The 15,701-nt window shown below is 43.4% G+C and overlaps 1 protein-coding gene and 3 non-coding genes across 4 annotated transcripts; all 4 read left to right on the top strand.

The window, feature by feature from the left end:
- Positions 1-2,689: 2,689 nt before the first annotated feature.
- LOC140411336 (probable G-protein coupled receptor 139) lies at positions 2,690-3,832 on the top strand (the record flags this gene model as incomplete). Its single annotated transcript, XM_072500457.1, has 1 exon — positions 2,690-3,832. A coding segment is annotated over one exon (1,014 nt), but the record flags the coding sequence as incomplete, so codon positions are not given.
- A 9,675-nt stretch (positions 3,833-13,507) lies between these two features.
- On the top strand, positions 13,508-13,580 carry trnak-uuu (transfer RNA lysine (anticodon UUU)). The gene has a single exon. It is a non-coding gene; the product is annotated as a tRNA-Lys (tRNA).
- Positions 13,581-14,032: 452 nt separating this feature from the next.
- Positions 14,033-14,106, top strand: trnai-uau (transfer RNA isoleucine (anticodon UAU)). Its single transcript has one exon. It is a non-coding gene; the product is annotated as a tRNA-Ile (tRNA).
- Positions 14,107-15,065: 959 nt separating this feature from the next.
- Positions 15,066-15,138, top strand: trnak-uuu (transfer RNA lysine (anticodon UUU)). The gene has a single exon. It is a non-coding gene; the product is annotated as a tRNA-Lys (tRNA).
- The last annotated feature ends 563 nt before the right edge of the window (positions 15,139-15,701 follow it).

The raw sequence follows: 15,701 nt of genomic DNA, 5'->3' as shown, positions 1-15,701 counted from the left end.
ATCCAAGTCTAAAGAAGCTCTCCGCAGGTACAGACATCCTCATTAGGCAGCATTAATGGAGGAAGAGAGAGCGAGAGGGAGAACGTGAAAGAGAAAGATACACATTCACAGCTGCTCAACTCAGCGTCCAGGCTCCGAATGTCCTTTCTATGGTGATCTGAAAACAATTCCACTCAGGTAGAACCCACCATTGCCTGTCACCGGGCAGAATATGGCCCTTTGCCAATTCATTGGCTACCAGCCAACCAATTGAACCGCCTACCTCCGATCTCTCGGGTGCCACAAAGTCTGAGTTCTGCTGTTCAAAAACTCCACAGTTCATTATTTTACAACGTTTGAGTTCCTTGCTTGCTCTTTCGCCTTAAAGGTATATGTCCAGAAAATATCCATGATCAAAATGATAACCACCAAGTAAAAGGAATGGGAAATAAAGGAATCACCACAAAAGGCACCTTACAACTGACTGACCTTGGAAGACAGAACTAGAAATTCCTTTGGATGGCTGACCGTTTGGAGGTACTGACAAACTGAAAACTATGCTAGCTGTCGCATCAGTTTGAATCACACCGAATTACCACAAGCAATTTCAGGTGGCCATTGATGCCAGTGATGTGGGCCTTGGTGCTGTTATGTTACAAGAAAATGAAGAAGCTATGGAAAGACTTGTTTGCTCCCCCACCCCCCAAAGGCCAAATACTCGTCAAAGGATGTATTCGACCATTGAGAAGGAGGCGTTGGGTTTGGCATTGGCTTTGCAACCTTTTGGCATTGATGTTGCTACAAATTCATCAGCGATAATTGTTTACACAAACCATAATCCATTGAAGTATTTGGTGAAGTTTAAAGATTGAAACAAAATACTTATTAGATGGAATTTATTGCTACAACAATTTAACTTGAAAGTTATACATGTGGCAGGAAGAGAGAATGTGAATGCCGATATTTTATCATCATTTGAGATGAAAGAAGAATGGAACGTCAAAATTGGGAAAGACAGACTTAAATGTACTATACTGCTGTTTAAATGTTCATGCATAAATATGAGGGGATATGTATCATATAGAGCAATGTGAGTGTATAGTAATGAGTCGTGTTTAAAATTGAAAATGTTATGCAAAATGAAACCATATTTTCATATTGCTAGTTCATTCTGTTAAGGGATTAAGTGTGAGGAATGTACAGAATTGGTATATTTCCATTGCATTTCATATCTGTTGCAGGAATGCTCTTCAAAGCCTGGTTAAGGTAATATCTGTTGCAGTCATATTATTAAAGAACCTTGATTATGATATCCAGACTGTGTTTCTGTTAAAACTTATTTTAAGATGAGTAAAACATTAGGTAAACATTGTTTCTATCTATTTATGTCTTTTCATACAGAAAGCTAATGAAACATTGTTATTGTTTCTGGAAATCCCCTGGGTAATAGATCATTTATGAGAGATTGTATTTTGTGCTAGCTGATGAAGTGACGGGACATTATAGTGGGATACAATGATGAAATTAATGGGACGAGCCTTGTATTGCCCAATAGTATTAGTTTTAAACAACATTTTGTAAGAGCTGACTGAAAGTTCAGAAATCTGCTGATAAAAGGTGTTTTTTTGGACAAACGCAGCATTTGCGTGAAATTGTTGGGAAGCAGCATATTCATTCGCATAGAGTCCTGTTGATCAGTTGAATGCAATGATTTCAACATAGGCTAGGATGATTTTTTACGCTGGCAGTTGCAAGTTTGGCTTTAAAAAATAAACAATCTCTTCATATTCCTAGTTAGGGGGAAGGTCTGATGTATGTAGAAATTGTTATATATTACATATAATAATTATATTTGTGGCAGTAATGTTTTAATAGCCTGGATGAGGTATATATTTGTTGCAGTAATATTATTACAGAATCTATGTTGTGATATCCAGACTGTATGTCTGTTAAAGCTGTAATTAAGAGTGGCAAATGGTGGGGAGATGCTTGATCCCGACCATTCACTTCTTTTTACAGATAAATGGGCTATTAACTTGTGATCCGATTGCTGGAGATTCCCCGGAGTGTCGGTAATTTATGGGAGAGTGGTGCTAAATCCAAGCTAAGCAGGCCATGGAACTTAGTGGGATACAAGGATATAATGAATGCAGGCTAGGTATATCTGTAGTTTTGCTGTCTGCTAGAAATTTTAAGTTGAACAGCACTTTTGCCAAATGTGGTCAGCTTGGGAGGAGAATTCTGACAAGACAGAAGAATTTTCAGTTTGTTCCTGAAAGGCAATCTCTCTCCAAAGGTCTGCACAAATAAGCAAGTAATCATGTTCTGCTAACTTTATTTATCAGTAGAATTTTAACTTTATTGTGTTGCTTTGTTGGAATAGAGAAATCGTGGAGGTATGAGGCATGAGTTGAAGTTTTTCCTTGTGTTCAAACACTGTTTACCCGATAATTGCTGTTATTTTCCTTGATGTTAATGCGGTCACTTCTTTGTTTAAATTTGCCATTCTCATCCCGTACCAATGCAATTTTGTGTTCTGGACCAGGATCTTGACATCTGGAAGAAAGGAGAAGGATCAACTGGGCGCTTGAAGATATCAGCTCTTTGCATTTCAGAGCGTGCCCACAGAGGCACATAATTAGAAGCTGAGTGTCTGAAGATTATTCTCATGTCCACCTGAAAAACAGTGCAAGAGTCATGGTTGGATTTATTGAGCTATGACCCAATTGTAAGCCACACATATTATCTGGCTAATGCTTCCTGCCTGGTCTCAGGAATAGGCAATATTTTCTGTAATTCCACTCTCTTTTCCTTTTTATGTGTTACAGTGAATTTGGTGTCAATTTTGATTCTTTCCCGTGGAAAGTGCAGCCTCTCCACCTGCACCACACGCTACTTGGTGGCTATGGCAACAGCGGATCTTCTGGTCATTATCACTGAGGTCATACTAAACCGAATCAATAATTATTATTTCCCATTGAATTTCCTAAGTATCATCCCTGTGTGTAGTGTTCACTACGTCCTGCTCCGTATAGCCACAGACTGTTCTGTCTGGTTCACTGTCGCTTTCACTTTTGATCGATTTGTCGTCATTTGTTGTCAGAAGCTGAAATCTAAATATTGCACCAAGAGAACTGCAGCTGTGGTCCTAGCAATTATCGGCATTCTGTTCACTGTGAAAAACATCCCCATATACTTTCGATTTAAACCGAGATGGATTATCGACAATGTACCATGGATGTGTTCAAATAAGCGGAGCTATTTTACTGACCCTGTTTGGATTGGATTCAGAAAATTTGAAAAAGTTCTAACGCCACTGATACCATTCGGTTTAATTTTGCTGCTGAACGTACTGACAGTCAGACACATTTTGGTGACCAGCCGGGTCCGTGAGCAACTGAGAGGTCAGAGCATGGGGGATAATCACAGTGACCCGGAGATGGAGAGCAGAAGGAAGTCGATGATTTTACTCTTCTCCATATCCGGCAGCTTCATCCTCCTGTGGTTTGTTTATGTTTTGTATTTCTTTGATGTGAATGACTTCTTAGATGATGATTCATTTTACATCTTTGAAAATGTTGCCTATATGCTGCGGAACTTAAGTTGCTGCACAAACACCCTGATTTATGTCCTGACTCAGTCTAACTTCAGAGAGCAATTGAAGAGCATGCTGAAATACCCAGTTATATCAATTATTAAATTAATTAATAAACAACACATCTGAGACCAATCAGATGGTGAGGCAGTGCTGAAATGCAAGAGGGTAAAGCAGGTAGCTCGGAAAGGAAAGGCCAGGAGGAGTGGGGAAAACAAAATAACTGTTAGGGATGGGCAAGGGTGAATATGAATGTTTCAGGAGAGGAGTCAGATGATTTCCTGGTGTGCTGGAAATAAATCAGCAAACACCATCGTTCCATTACCTCCTCTGCTTGATTTCCCATTTCCTCGCATTTTCCCAAAAGTAAAACTTAGCGGGTTCACAGAAAAACAAAATTGTTCGCATATTAGAAATATTACTGTGACAATGCATTATTCTTATTTATTTATCAATATATTCATTGAGTCAATAAACGCTTTATTAAATCTGAGTCCCGAGCTTTCTTAACGCCTGGCTGGGTAATTGGGAAGGTGGGGAATGGGAAGATGGGGAATGTGGCATATGGGAGTTTGTGGAAGGTGGGTAATGGAGAAGAGCGGGTTTGGTAAAGGTGGTGTGTGGAGTGGGAAGGTTGACTAGGTGATGTGGACAATGGGCTCAATGAACATGCGGGATGGAGCAGGCGGGACTGGAATTTGTGGGAAATGGGAAGGTGAGAGGGTGGAGAATGTGGAGGATGAAAAATGTATTGGATGCGGATTGTGGAGGATTGAAAATGTGGGTTGGGGCAAGTTGAGGAGTGGCTAAGTTGGGGGATGGGAAAATGGGCATTGGGAAAGTTGGGTGACGAGGAAGTGGGTGGGGTTGGGAATGTTTTGTTGGGGCAGGTGGGTGCGAAATTGGTGTCATGGGGGTGGAGTGGGGTATTGGCATGGTGAGGGTGGGAAAGTTAGGGGATGGGGTGGTTGGGATGGCAAAGGTGTCCAATGTGGAACATTCATGATTGGGAAGGTGGCGACAGGAGAAGGTATGGAATGTGGTACATCAGGGATGGGGAATGTTGGGAATGAGGAATGTGGAATACACAGAAGGTGGGGGGTGGGGAAGATGGGGATGGTGAATTTGCCGGATGTGAAAGGTGGGGTGTGGTCAAGCCTAGACTCTGGCAGACCGGTGTGGAGGTTGGTCGTCACCACCAGGACCCATTTTCCTTGTGGGGTGGCTGTGGGAGGACGGGGTGGGGAGGTCTTGGGGAGGGGGAGCAGAGATCCTTGGCCATGTCAGTCGGGATGGTCAGTGTCTGAAGCAGCAACTCCTGCAGGTAGATCATTCTAACTGACAGGACAATGGAACAATGATAGATGATGTTGTGATGCAACAAAGATCATTGATCAAAAAGTAGGAGGGACTGGATTCCTTTCTCAAATTGTAGCTTCATATTGCCCTGGGTTTCGTGTAGTTTTGCTTATTCAGGCTTCAGACCGAGACAGAGAGCAAGGACTTTATGTCCATTCTTTCTAAGTGAGTACCCCTCATAGCAACCTCGTCTACGACACAAATTGCCACCCCTGTCCCCTGTAAAATGATGGAAAGAGCTTTCCTCTTCATTTTCAAATACTCCATTGCCTGGAGCCAACCTCTGGTCGCTGAACCATTTGGAGATGGAAAGCTTGCTCCCTCTTCCTCTTCCCCTATGCAACTGGCAACAGATGTTGAAGAAGGTGGCACCATGTAAGGGTGCAGTGTAAGCACAGGAGCAGGCAGCTCGATGCCACCAGGCATAGTGATAAACCGAATCTGCCTGCAGACTCCCGCAGGTGGAGCAAAGATGCTAAATTGAGATCTGAAAGACTGATCATCATAAATCTTGCCCTACCTGGGTGTATAATCCAGGTGGCATGGTGCCTGTGTCAGCAATTCAGCTCTCTCATATAAATTTAGTTTGGCATAATTTTGAAGTATATAAAAGCCTGAATGGTATCGACAAGGTCTGTGTGGAAAGATGTTTCCTCTTTTGAGCTGAGATCTAGGGGGCACTGTTTTTAACATCCAGGCACCCTTATGGGATAGAGAAGATTGATTTTTCTCTGTCCATGGGTTGTCCAACTTTGAGGCTTTACCTCAGAAAGCAATGGAAGCGGGGTCACTGAATATTGTTAAATCAGAGATAAATTGATCTTGTTGGGCAGCAAAGGTTTTTGAGAGTCGTTGGGAATTTAAAAATCGAAACACAATCAAAACATCCATAATCTTATTGAATGTTGGTGCTGTCTTGAGAGGCCCAGTCACCTTCTTCTGCTCCAGTTTTGTATGTTCAAATGGAACCAATTTCAAAGCAAACACATTTGCACAGCGAATTCCTCATTGCAACGCAAAGAAAATGGCCAAATATTTTTTCAGCGAAAGAATTTAAATGGGAAAACCTTGGCGTCCTTAAAACGGATCAGTTGAAAATGTTTGCTGGGGAAAGATGTCCGCCGACACCCTCACCCGTTGACCGCCTCTGGTTGGGGTCCCAGCTCTCAGCAGTGAACATTTTCCAGTAAAATCAAACAAAATGGGCTGATCCAGTCGTCAGTGGAACATCTGGATCTCGCGTCTCCCGTTGAGCACTCGGATCAATAGCTCAATGGTGACTCCAAATCTATGGCCTCGTCAATTTAATTGCAGCTACAATTACGAGGAGGTGGAGAGAGAGGAAGAAGCTCATGAGAGGGAAAGAGAGCGTGGGGAATGTTAAAGAGAGGGAAAGTGAGAAAGAGAAGGAAGGGAGAGGGAGGGATCAAGAAAAGGAAAGAGAATTTGCTTTTTCCGAATATTGGAAATGGAGCTGGCAACTCAAAGGTAAGGAGAGTATAGACGGCGTCGCTGCAAGTTAATATCTCTCTCGATGAGGAAATACCCACCCCATCCCCCTCACCATCCCTCTCACGTGGGACTACTTTCTGAGACCATCAAGTTTGTGAGATTCCTTTCCAAATTTGAAGAGAATGATGTGAAGCCATTTTTGTTCTTTTAGAAAATAGGAGGGCAGCTAAAATGGCCCCCAGATATCTGGACATTTTTAGTTCATGGGGAGCTGTTTGAGAGTGTCCAAGCGGTCGACTTCATGCTGCATTGTGATGGGCACCAGGGCCATAGGTCCCCAAGGCACACCGATGGAGCCAGGGTTGTGGAGGGCAGAGTGCTGGAGGAGTGGCCGGGGGGGAAGGAGCAGGACAAGTGGGGGCATGGTCTGCAGTACAGCCTGTTGGACCTGGCTGGGCATGCGAGTACGCACCATGCTAACATGTCTGACTTTTACCCCCTGCAGACAATGGCCTTCAGGCAGCACGTTAGCGCAGTGCTTAGCACAGTTACTTCACAGCTCCAGCGTTCCATGTTCGATTTCTGGTTTGGGTCACTGTCTGTGCGGAGTCTGCACGTTCTCTGTGTGTGTGGGGGTTTTCTCCGGGTGCTCCGGCTTCCTCCCACAGTCCAAAGATGTGCAGGTTAGGTGGATTGGACACCCTAAATTGCCCTCAGTGTCCAAACCGTTTCGGTGGGGATACTGGGTTACGGGGATAAAGGGGATAGGGTGGAGGCGTGGGGCTTAAGTAGGGTGCTCTTTCCAAGGGCCGGTGCAGACTCACTGGTGGCCTTTTGTGGAACATAGGAGCAGGAGGAAGTCTTTCGGCCCTTCGAGCCTGCTCCGCCATTCATCACGATCATGGCTGATCATCCACCTCAAAAGCCTAATCCTGCTGTCTCCCCATATCCTTTGATCCCATTCACCCCAAGTGCTATATCTAGCCGCCTCTTGAATATATTCCATGTTTTAGCATCAACTACTTCCTGTGGTAATGAATTCCACAGGCTCACCACTCTTTGGGTGAAAAAATATCTCCTCATCTCTGTCCAAAATGGTTTACCCTGAATCCTCAGACTGTGACCCCTGGCTCTGGACACACCCACATTGGTAACATCTTCCCCGCATTTACCCTGTCTAGTCCTGTCAGAATTTTATAAGTCTCTATGAGATCCCCCCCTCATTCTTCTGAACTCCAGCGAGAATAATCCTAACCTAGTCAATCTCTCCTCATATGATAGTCCAGCCATCCCTGGAATCAGTCTGGTAAACCTTCGCTGCTCTCCCTCGAGAGCAAAAACATCCTTCCACAGAGGAGGAGACCAAAACTGCACGCAATACTCCAGGTGTGGCCTCACCATGGCCCTTTATAATTGCAGCAACACATCGCCTCCTTCTATACTCGAAACACCTCGCAATGAAGGCCAACATACCACTTTACCACCTGCTGCACCTGCATGCTTACCTTCAGCGACTGGTGCACAAGGACACCCAGGTCCCGCTGCACAGCGAAAACAGCGCGGGAGCAGAGAGAGCCGGGACAGCCAAAATAGCGCCGGAGGAGAGAGCCGGGAGATTTAAAAAGGGCGGGAGGAGAGAGCCGGGAGATTTAAAAAGCACGGGAGGAGAGAGCCGGGAGATTTTAAAAGCGCTGGAGGAGAGAGCCGGGACAGTGCTGGGAGAGGTGAGTGCACAAAAGGTGTGGCAGGAGTGCCTTTAGTCACGGAGTGCTGATTGGAACAGAGTGCATCTGAGTTTAGGTGAGTGACTGAGTTCGGGTGAGTGGCCAGAGAGGGCTATGTTTTTGTTGGTGTTCGGGTTTATCCTTGAGGTTCGACAAAAAATTGTTTTTTTTTTTAAATATTTAAATTAATTAACTAGTTGAATATGGCTGGACAGGTGATGTGCTGTTGCTGTATGATGATGGAACTGGTGGATCCCATTGAGACCGTCAGTGACCACATCTGCAGTGTTGGCTGCTCGAGGAATTACGACTCAGAATTGATGAGCTGGAGACCGAGCTGCACACACTGCGGCACATCAGGAAGGGGGAACATTACCTGGACGCTTTGTTTCAGGAGGCAGTCACACCCGGTAGAATAAGTTCTGTTAATTCGGACTGTGGTCAGGGACAGAGTGGTATGACTGCAAGGGAGGCAGGTAGGGGCATCCTGAGTTTAGGAGTTGAGGAGCCTCATCCCTTGACTTTGTCCAACAGGTATAAGGTACTTGCTCCCTGTGTGGATGAGGAAGAGGGCTGTAGGGAGGATGCGTTGACTGACCACTGCACTTTGGTACAGGAAGCCATTCAAGAGGGGGGAGCAAAAAGACAAGTGGTAGTTGTAGGGGATTCTATAATTAGGGAGATTGATGGCATCCTTTGTAAGCCAGATCGAGAGTCCCGCATGGTATGTTGCCTGCCCGGTGCCAGGGTGAGGGACATCTCTGATCGGCTTGAAAGGATTTTGGAGAGGGAGGGGGAGGATCCAGTTGCTGTAGTCCACATTGGGACTAACAACATAGGTAAGACTAGGAAAGAGGACCTGTTTGGGGATTATCAAACACTAGGGACGAAATTAAAGAGCAGGTCCTCCAGGGTTATAATCTCTGGATTACTACCCGAGCCACGTGCCAATTGGCAGAGGGTTGAGAAAATTAGAGAAGTTAACACGTGGCTAAAGGAGTGGTGCGGGAAAGAGGGATTCCATTTCATGGGGCATTGGAATCAGTACTGGGGCAGGAGGGACCTGTACCGTTGGGACGGTCTTCACCTGAACCATTCTGGGACCAGTGTTCTAGCGAATAGGATAAATAGGTTGGTCACAAGGACTTTAAACTAGCAAGTTGGGGGGAAGGGAAGTGTAAAGCTATGGACAGTATAATGGTTAATGGAGATCAAGGCAGCAGGTTACGTGACAGGTTATTTTGTAGAGATATGGGTTCAAAGACAAGGAAAATTAGGAGAAATGGTAAGAGGAAAAATAAATTGCGAAAAGTTGCTGAGCAAGGTGTTAGGATTCATAACAAAAACATAAAAAACAGCATAAGTGTACTTTATCTGAATGCTCGTAGTATACGAAATAAGGTAAATGAGTTGATGGCACAAATCATCGTGAATGACTATGATTTAGTGGCCATTACTGAAACATGGTTAAAAGATGGTCACGACTGGGAGTTAAATATCCAAGGGTATCAGACTATACGAAAGGATAGAATGGACGGTAAGGGCGGTGGTGTAGCTTTGTTGCTTAAGGATGGCATCCGGGCAATAGTAAGGGATGATATTGGTGCTATGGAGGACAAGGTTGAATCAATTTGGGTGGAAATCAGGAATAGTAAGGCGAAAAGGTCACTGATAGGAGTAGTCTATAGGCCACCAAATAGTAACAGAATGGTAGGGCAGGCAATAAGCAAAGAAATAACGGATGCATGTAGAAATGGTACAGTGGTTATCATGGGAGATTTTAATCTGCATATCGATTGGTTTAACCAGGTTGGTAAAGGCAGCCTTGAGGAGGAGTTTATAGAATGTGCCCGGGATAATTTCCTGGAACAGTATGTAATGGAACCTACAAGGGAACAAGCGGTCCTAGATCTGGTCCTGTGTAATGAGGCAGGATTGATTAATGATCTTATAGTTCGGGATCCTCTTGGAAGGAGCGACCACAATATGGTGGAATTTAAAATACAGTTGGAGGATGACAAGGTAAAATCAAACACTAGTGTTTTGTGCTTAAACAAAGGCGATTACAATGGGATGAGAGAAGAACTAGCTAAGGTAGACTGGGAGCAAAGACTTCATGGTGAAGCAGTTGAGGAACAGTGGAGAACCTTCCGTGCAATCTTTCACAGTGTTTAGAAAAGGTTCATAGCAACAAGAAAGAAAGACGGTAGAAAGGGGAAAAATTGACCGTGGATATCTAAGGAGGTGAGGGAGAGTATCAAATTGAAGGAAAAAACATACAAAGTGGCAAATTTTAGTTGGAGACTAGAGGACTGGGTAGTCTTTAGGGGACAACAGAAAGCTATAAAAAAGCCATAAAGAAGAGTAAGGTAGACTGTGAAAGTAAACTGGCTCAGAACATAAAAGCAGATAGTAAAAGCTTCTACAAATATCTAAAACAAAAAAGAGTCGCTAAGGTAAATATTGGTCCTTTGGAAGATGAGAAGGGAGATTTAATAATAGGAGACGGGGAAATGGCTGAGGAGCTGAACAGGTTTTTTGGGTCAGTCTTCACAGTGGAGGACACAAATAACATGCCAGTGACTGATGGAAATAAGGATATGATAGGTGAGGACCTTGAGAGGATTTTAATCACTAAGGCAGTATTGGGCAAGCTAATGGGGCTAAAGGTAGACAAGTCTCCTGGCCCTGATGGGATGCATCCCAGAGTGTTAAAAGAGATGGCTAGGGAAATCGTAAACGCACTAGTGATAATTTATCAAAATTCACAAAATTCACCAGACCACCATCCTCTGGTGGTCCCAGAGGATAGGAAAGTAGCAAACGTGACACCACTGTTTAAAAAAGGAGGTCGGCAGAAAGTGGGTAATTATAGGCCGGTAAGCTAAACTTCGGTTGCAGGGAAAATGCTGGAATCTATCATTAAGGAGGAAATAGCGGGGCACCTGGAGGGAAATTGTCCCATTGGGCAGACGCAGCATGGGTTCACAAAGGGTAGGTCGTGTCTGACTAATTTGGTAGAATTTTTTGAGGACGTTACCAATGCAGTAGATAACGGGGAGCCAATGGATGTGGTATATCTGGATTTCCAGAAAGCTTTTGACAAGGTGCCACACAAAAGGTTGCTGCATAAACTAAAGATGCATGGCATTGAGGGTAAAGTGGTAGCATGGGTAGAGGATTGGTTAACTAACAGAAAGCAGAGAGTGGGGATAAATTGGTGTTTCTCTGGTTGGCAACCTGTAACTAGTGGGTTCCCTCAAGGATCAGTGTTGGGCCCGCAGTTGTTCACAATTTACATAGACAATTTAAAGTTGGGGACCAAGTGCAATGTGTCAAAGTTTGCAGACACTAAGATGAGTGGTAAAGCAAAAAGGGCAGAGGATACCGGAAGTCTGCAGAAGGATTTGGATAGGTTAGGTGAATGGGCTAGGTCTGGCAGATGGAATTCAATGTTGCCAAGTGTGAGGCAATCCATTTTGGGAGGAATAACAGCAGAATGGATTATTATTTAAACGGTAAGACGTTAAAACATGCTGCTGTGCAGAGGGACCTGGGTGTGCTGGTGCACGAGTCGCAAAAAGTTGGTGTGCAGGTGCAACAGGTGATTAAGAAGGCTAATCGAGTTTTGTCTTTCATTGCTAGAGGGATGGAGTTCAAGACTAGTGAGGTTATGCTGCAATATGCTGCAATTGTATAGGGTGCTGGTGAGGCCGCATCTGGAGTATTGTGTTCAGTTTTGTGCTCCTTACCTGAGAAAGGACATATTGGCACTGGAGGGAGTGCAGAGGAGATTCACTCGGTTGATCCCAGAGTTGAGGGGATTGGATTATGATGAGAGGTTGAGTAGACTGGGACTGTACTCATTGGAGTTTAGAAGGATGCGGGGGGGATCTTATTGAGACATATAAAATTATGAGGGGAATAGAAAGGATAGATGCGGGCAGATTGTTTCCACTGGTCGGGTAAAATGCGAGTCCAAGTTGAAGAATTTGAGAAAGGAAACGAAAGGGAGGCTGCCGGTCTGCTTGCGAGGGAAATGAGCTGGAGAGGCTGAATTACCAGTGAAGGAAATTCAAAAGATACAATATGAGACTTTGAAGTGAGCTATGAGAGCATTTTTATAATGGGCCCTGATAGCTCAGTCGGTAGAGCATCAGACTTTTATTCTGAGGGTCCAGGGTTCAAGAGCTGCTTTTAAATTAATAACATTCAGAATAACTGCAATTTTTACAGTTTCAAAAGCCCAGTGCCGATGAATATTTTAATTTGCACTCTCAAAGTCAGCAGGAGAAATCAACAATACTGATGTTTAATCGAAGCAATTGAAATCTGTTCCACACTTGCAAGCCTGTCTTGCAGATTGGTGCTGTGGCTTAGATGGTTAAAGTGCCTGTCTTGTAAACAGGAGATCCTAAATTCAAATCTCAGCAGTATCTTTATACATTCAGGTCAAAGCATGTAGCCTGTGAAAAATCCTCCTCATTCAATGGTAAACACAGAAAATGTTGACAACATTTCTGTGGTACTGACCTTCAAGATTGCTATCCGCTGTTTTATGTCAAACTTGATTCAAACTTCCATATCTCCCATTTTTCACGCAACTTCCATTTTCCTCATCTACTCCATTGCATGTAACCTCGCTTCAGCTCTGAATAAGGATCACACGGATTTGAAACATTAACTTTGTGTCTGGTTCCACAGACGTCCTCAAATTTGATGAGCTTTAATCCAATCATTTTTAGTTTCTCATGCAGATTCACAGATTTACTCTGATGAAGAGTGACCCAGCCTCGAAACGTTAGCTCGGTTCTCTCTTCACAGATGCTGCCAGACCCACTGAGATTTTCCATCATTTCCTGTTTTTTTTCAGATTTCACATCTGCAATAATTTGCCTTTTTATTGGACGATATATGTTGCTGCATGTCAGCAAGAACGATTTGGGCGGGATAAAGGATGGGGCGTTTTCCATGAAGATGTGGCGTTGACAGATCTATTTACACCCTGAAACTTTGCGATTTGCATAATTTGTTACTTTACTAGATGAGCTTACTTGCGTTCACACTCTGCCACAACAAACAACAGATGACATGCTTTATTCCCTCTCTCAAAATACAATCTGTATCTCTGCAGCTTCCCACTGATATCTCAGCGAACTAGTGTAATCTTCAATGTCTTGAAGTCCCAGTGCATGTCCCTGGGTAACAACAGTTGTCACATCACAGGTCATTGGTAAAATGCGAGTCCAAGTTGAAGAATTTGAGAAAGAAAGCCGAAGGGAGGCTGCCGGTCTGCTTGCGAGGGAAATGAGCTGGAGAGGCTGAATGACCAGTGAAGCAAATTCAAAAGATACAATATGAGACTTTGAACTGAACTATGAGAACATTTTTGCAATGGGCCCTGGTAGCTCAGTCGGTAGAGCATCAGACTTTTAATCTGAGGGTCCAGGGTTCAAGTCCCTGTCAGGGTTTTGATTTTGGCTCAAGGCGTTTGCTTCCCAATGAACGTCGGAAATAAAAATAAAGAATGCAGGATGCTTCAAGGAAAGTGGAAGAACCGCGACAACGTCGTTTTTGCCAAATTGCCACAGCCGTCCAGAATTTTCAAGAATTTTTGCTAGATTTTCATTGAATGTAAAAACTCTCTCCTGGTCTTATCCAGCATTATACCACTGTAGTTTTCTGGCCATGTTTAATCACTTCCCAATTCGCAAAATATTTCCTGTTTGTATACTTCTTTCCTGCAGAACTGCTTTTAACTTAATAACTTTCAGTAATAACTGCAATTTTTACAGTTCAAAAGCCCAGTGCCGATGAATATTTTAGTTTGCACTCTCAAAGTCAGCAGGAGAAATCAACAATACTGATGTTTAATCAAAACAATTGAAATCTGTTCTACACTTGCAAATTTTCTTTGCAGATTGGTGCTGTGGCTTAGATGGTTAAAGCACCTGTCTTATAAGCAAGAGATCCTGAGTTCAAATCTCAGCAGTGCCTTTATACATTCAGGTCAAAGCATGTAGCCTGTGAAGAATGTTTCTCATTTAATGGTGAACACAGAAAATGTTGACGTCATATCTGTGGTACTGACCTTCAAAATTGTTTTCGCTTGTTTTATGTCAAACTTGATTCAAACTTCCATATCTCCAATTTTTCACGCAACTTCCATTTTCCTCATCTACTCCATTGCATGTAACTTCGATTCAGCTCTGAATAAGGATCACACGAATTTGAAACTTTAACTTTGTGTCTGGTTCCACAGACGTCCTCAAATTTGATGAGCTTTAATCCAATCATTTTTAGTTTCTCATGCAGATTCACAGATTTACTCTGATGAAGAGTGACCCAGCCTCGAAACGTTAGCTCGGTTCTCTCTTCACAGATGCTTCCAGACCCACTGAGATTTTCCATCATTTCCTGTTTTTTTTCAGATTTCATATCCGCAGTAATTTGCCTTTTTATTGGACGATATATGTTGCTGCATGTCAGCAAGAACGATTTGGGCAGGATAAAGGATGGGGCGTTTTCCATGAAGATGGGCCTTCACAGATCTATTTACACCCTGAAACTTTGCGATTTGCATAATTTGCTACTTTACTCGATGAGCTTACTTGCGTTCACACTCTGCCACAACAAACAACAGATGACACGCTTTATTCCCTCTCTCAAAATACAATCTGTATCTCTGCAGCTACCCACTGATATCTCAGCGAACTAAACGTAATCTTCAATGTATTGAAGTCCCAGTGCATGTCCCTGGGTAACAACAGTTGTCACATCACAGGTCATTGGTAAAATGCGAGTCCAAGTTGAAGAATTTGAGAAAGAAAGCCGAAGGGAGGCTGCCGGTCTGCTTGCGAGGGAAATGAGCTGGAGAGGCTGAATTACCAGTGAAGGAAATTCAAAAGATACAATATGAGACTTTGAAGTGAGCTGTGAGAGCATTTTTGAAACGTGCCTTGGTAGCTCAGTCGGTAGAGCATCAGACTTTTAATCTGAGGGTCCAGGGTTCAAGTCCCTGTCAGGGTTTTGATTTTGGCTCAAGGCCTTTGCTTCCCAATGAACGGTCGGAAATAAAAATAAAGAATGCAGGATGCTTTATGGAAAGTGGAAGAACCGTGACAACGTCGTGTTTGCCAAATTGCAACAGCCGTCCAGAATTTTCAAGAATTTATGCTAGATTTTCAGTGAATGGAATAACTCTCTCCTGGTCTTGTCCTGCATTATACCACTGTAGTTTTCTGGCCATGTTTAATCACTTCCCAATTCGCAAAATATTTCCTGTTTGTATACTTCTTTCCTGCAGAACTGCTTTTAAATTAATAACTTTCAGAATAACTCCAACTTTTACAGTTTCAAAAGCACAGTGCCGATGAATATTTTAATTTGCACTCTCAAAGTCAGCAGGAGAAATCAACAATACTGATGTTTAATCAAAACAATTGAAATCTGTTCTAAACTTGCAAAGCTGTCTTGAAGATTAGTGCTGTGGCTTAGATGGTTAAAGTGCCTGTCTTGTAAACAGGAGATCTTGAGTTCAACTCTCAACAGTACCTTTATACATTCAGGTTTAAGCATGGAGCCTGTGAAGG

Source organism: Scyliorhinus torazame, chromosome 4 (assembly GCF_047496885.1).
Source record: "Scyliorhinus torazame isolate Kashiwa2021f chromosome 4, sScyTor2.1, whole genome shotgun sequence".
Lineage (NCBI taxonomy): Eukaryota > Metazoa > Chordata > Chondrichthyes > Carcharhiniformes > Scyliorhinidae > Scyliorhinus > Scyliorhinus torazame.
Note: the sequence above shows the minus strand (reverse complement) of the source record. Positions and strands in the feature narration are given on the sequence as shown.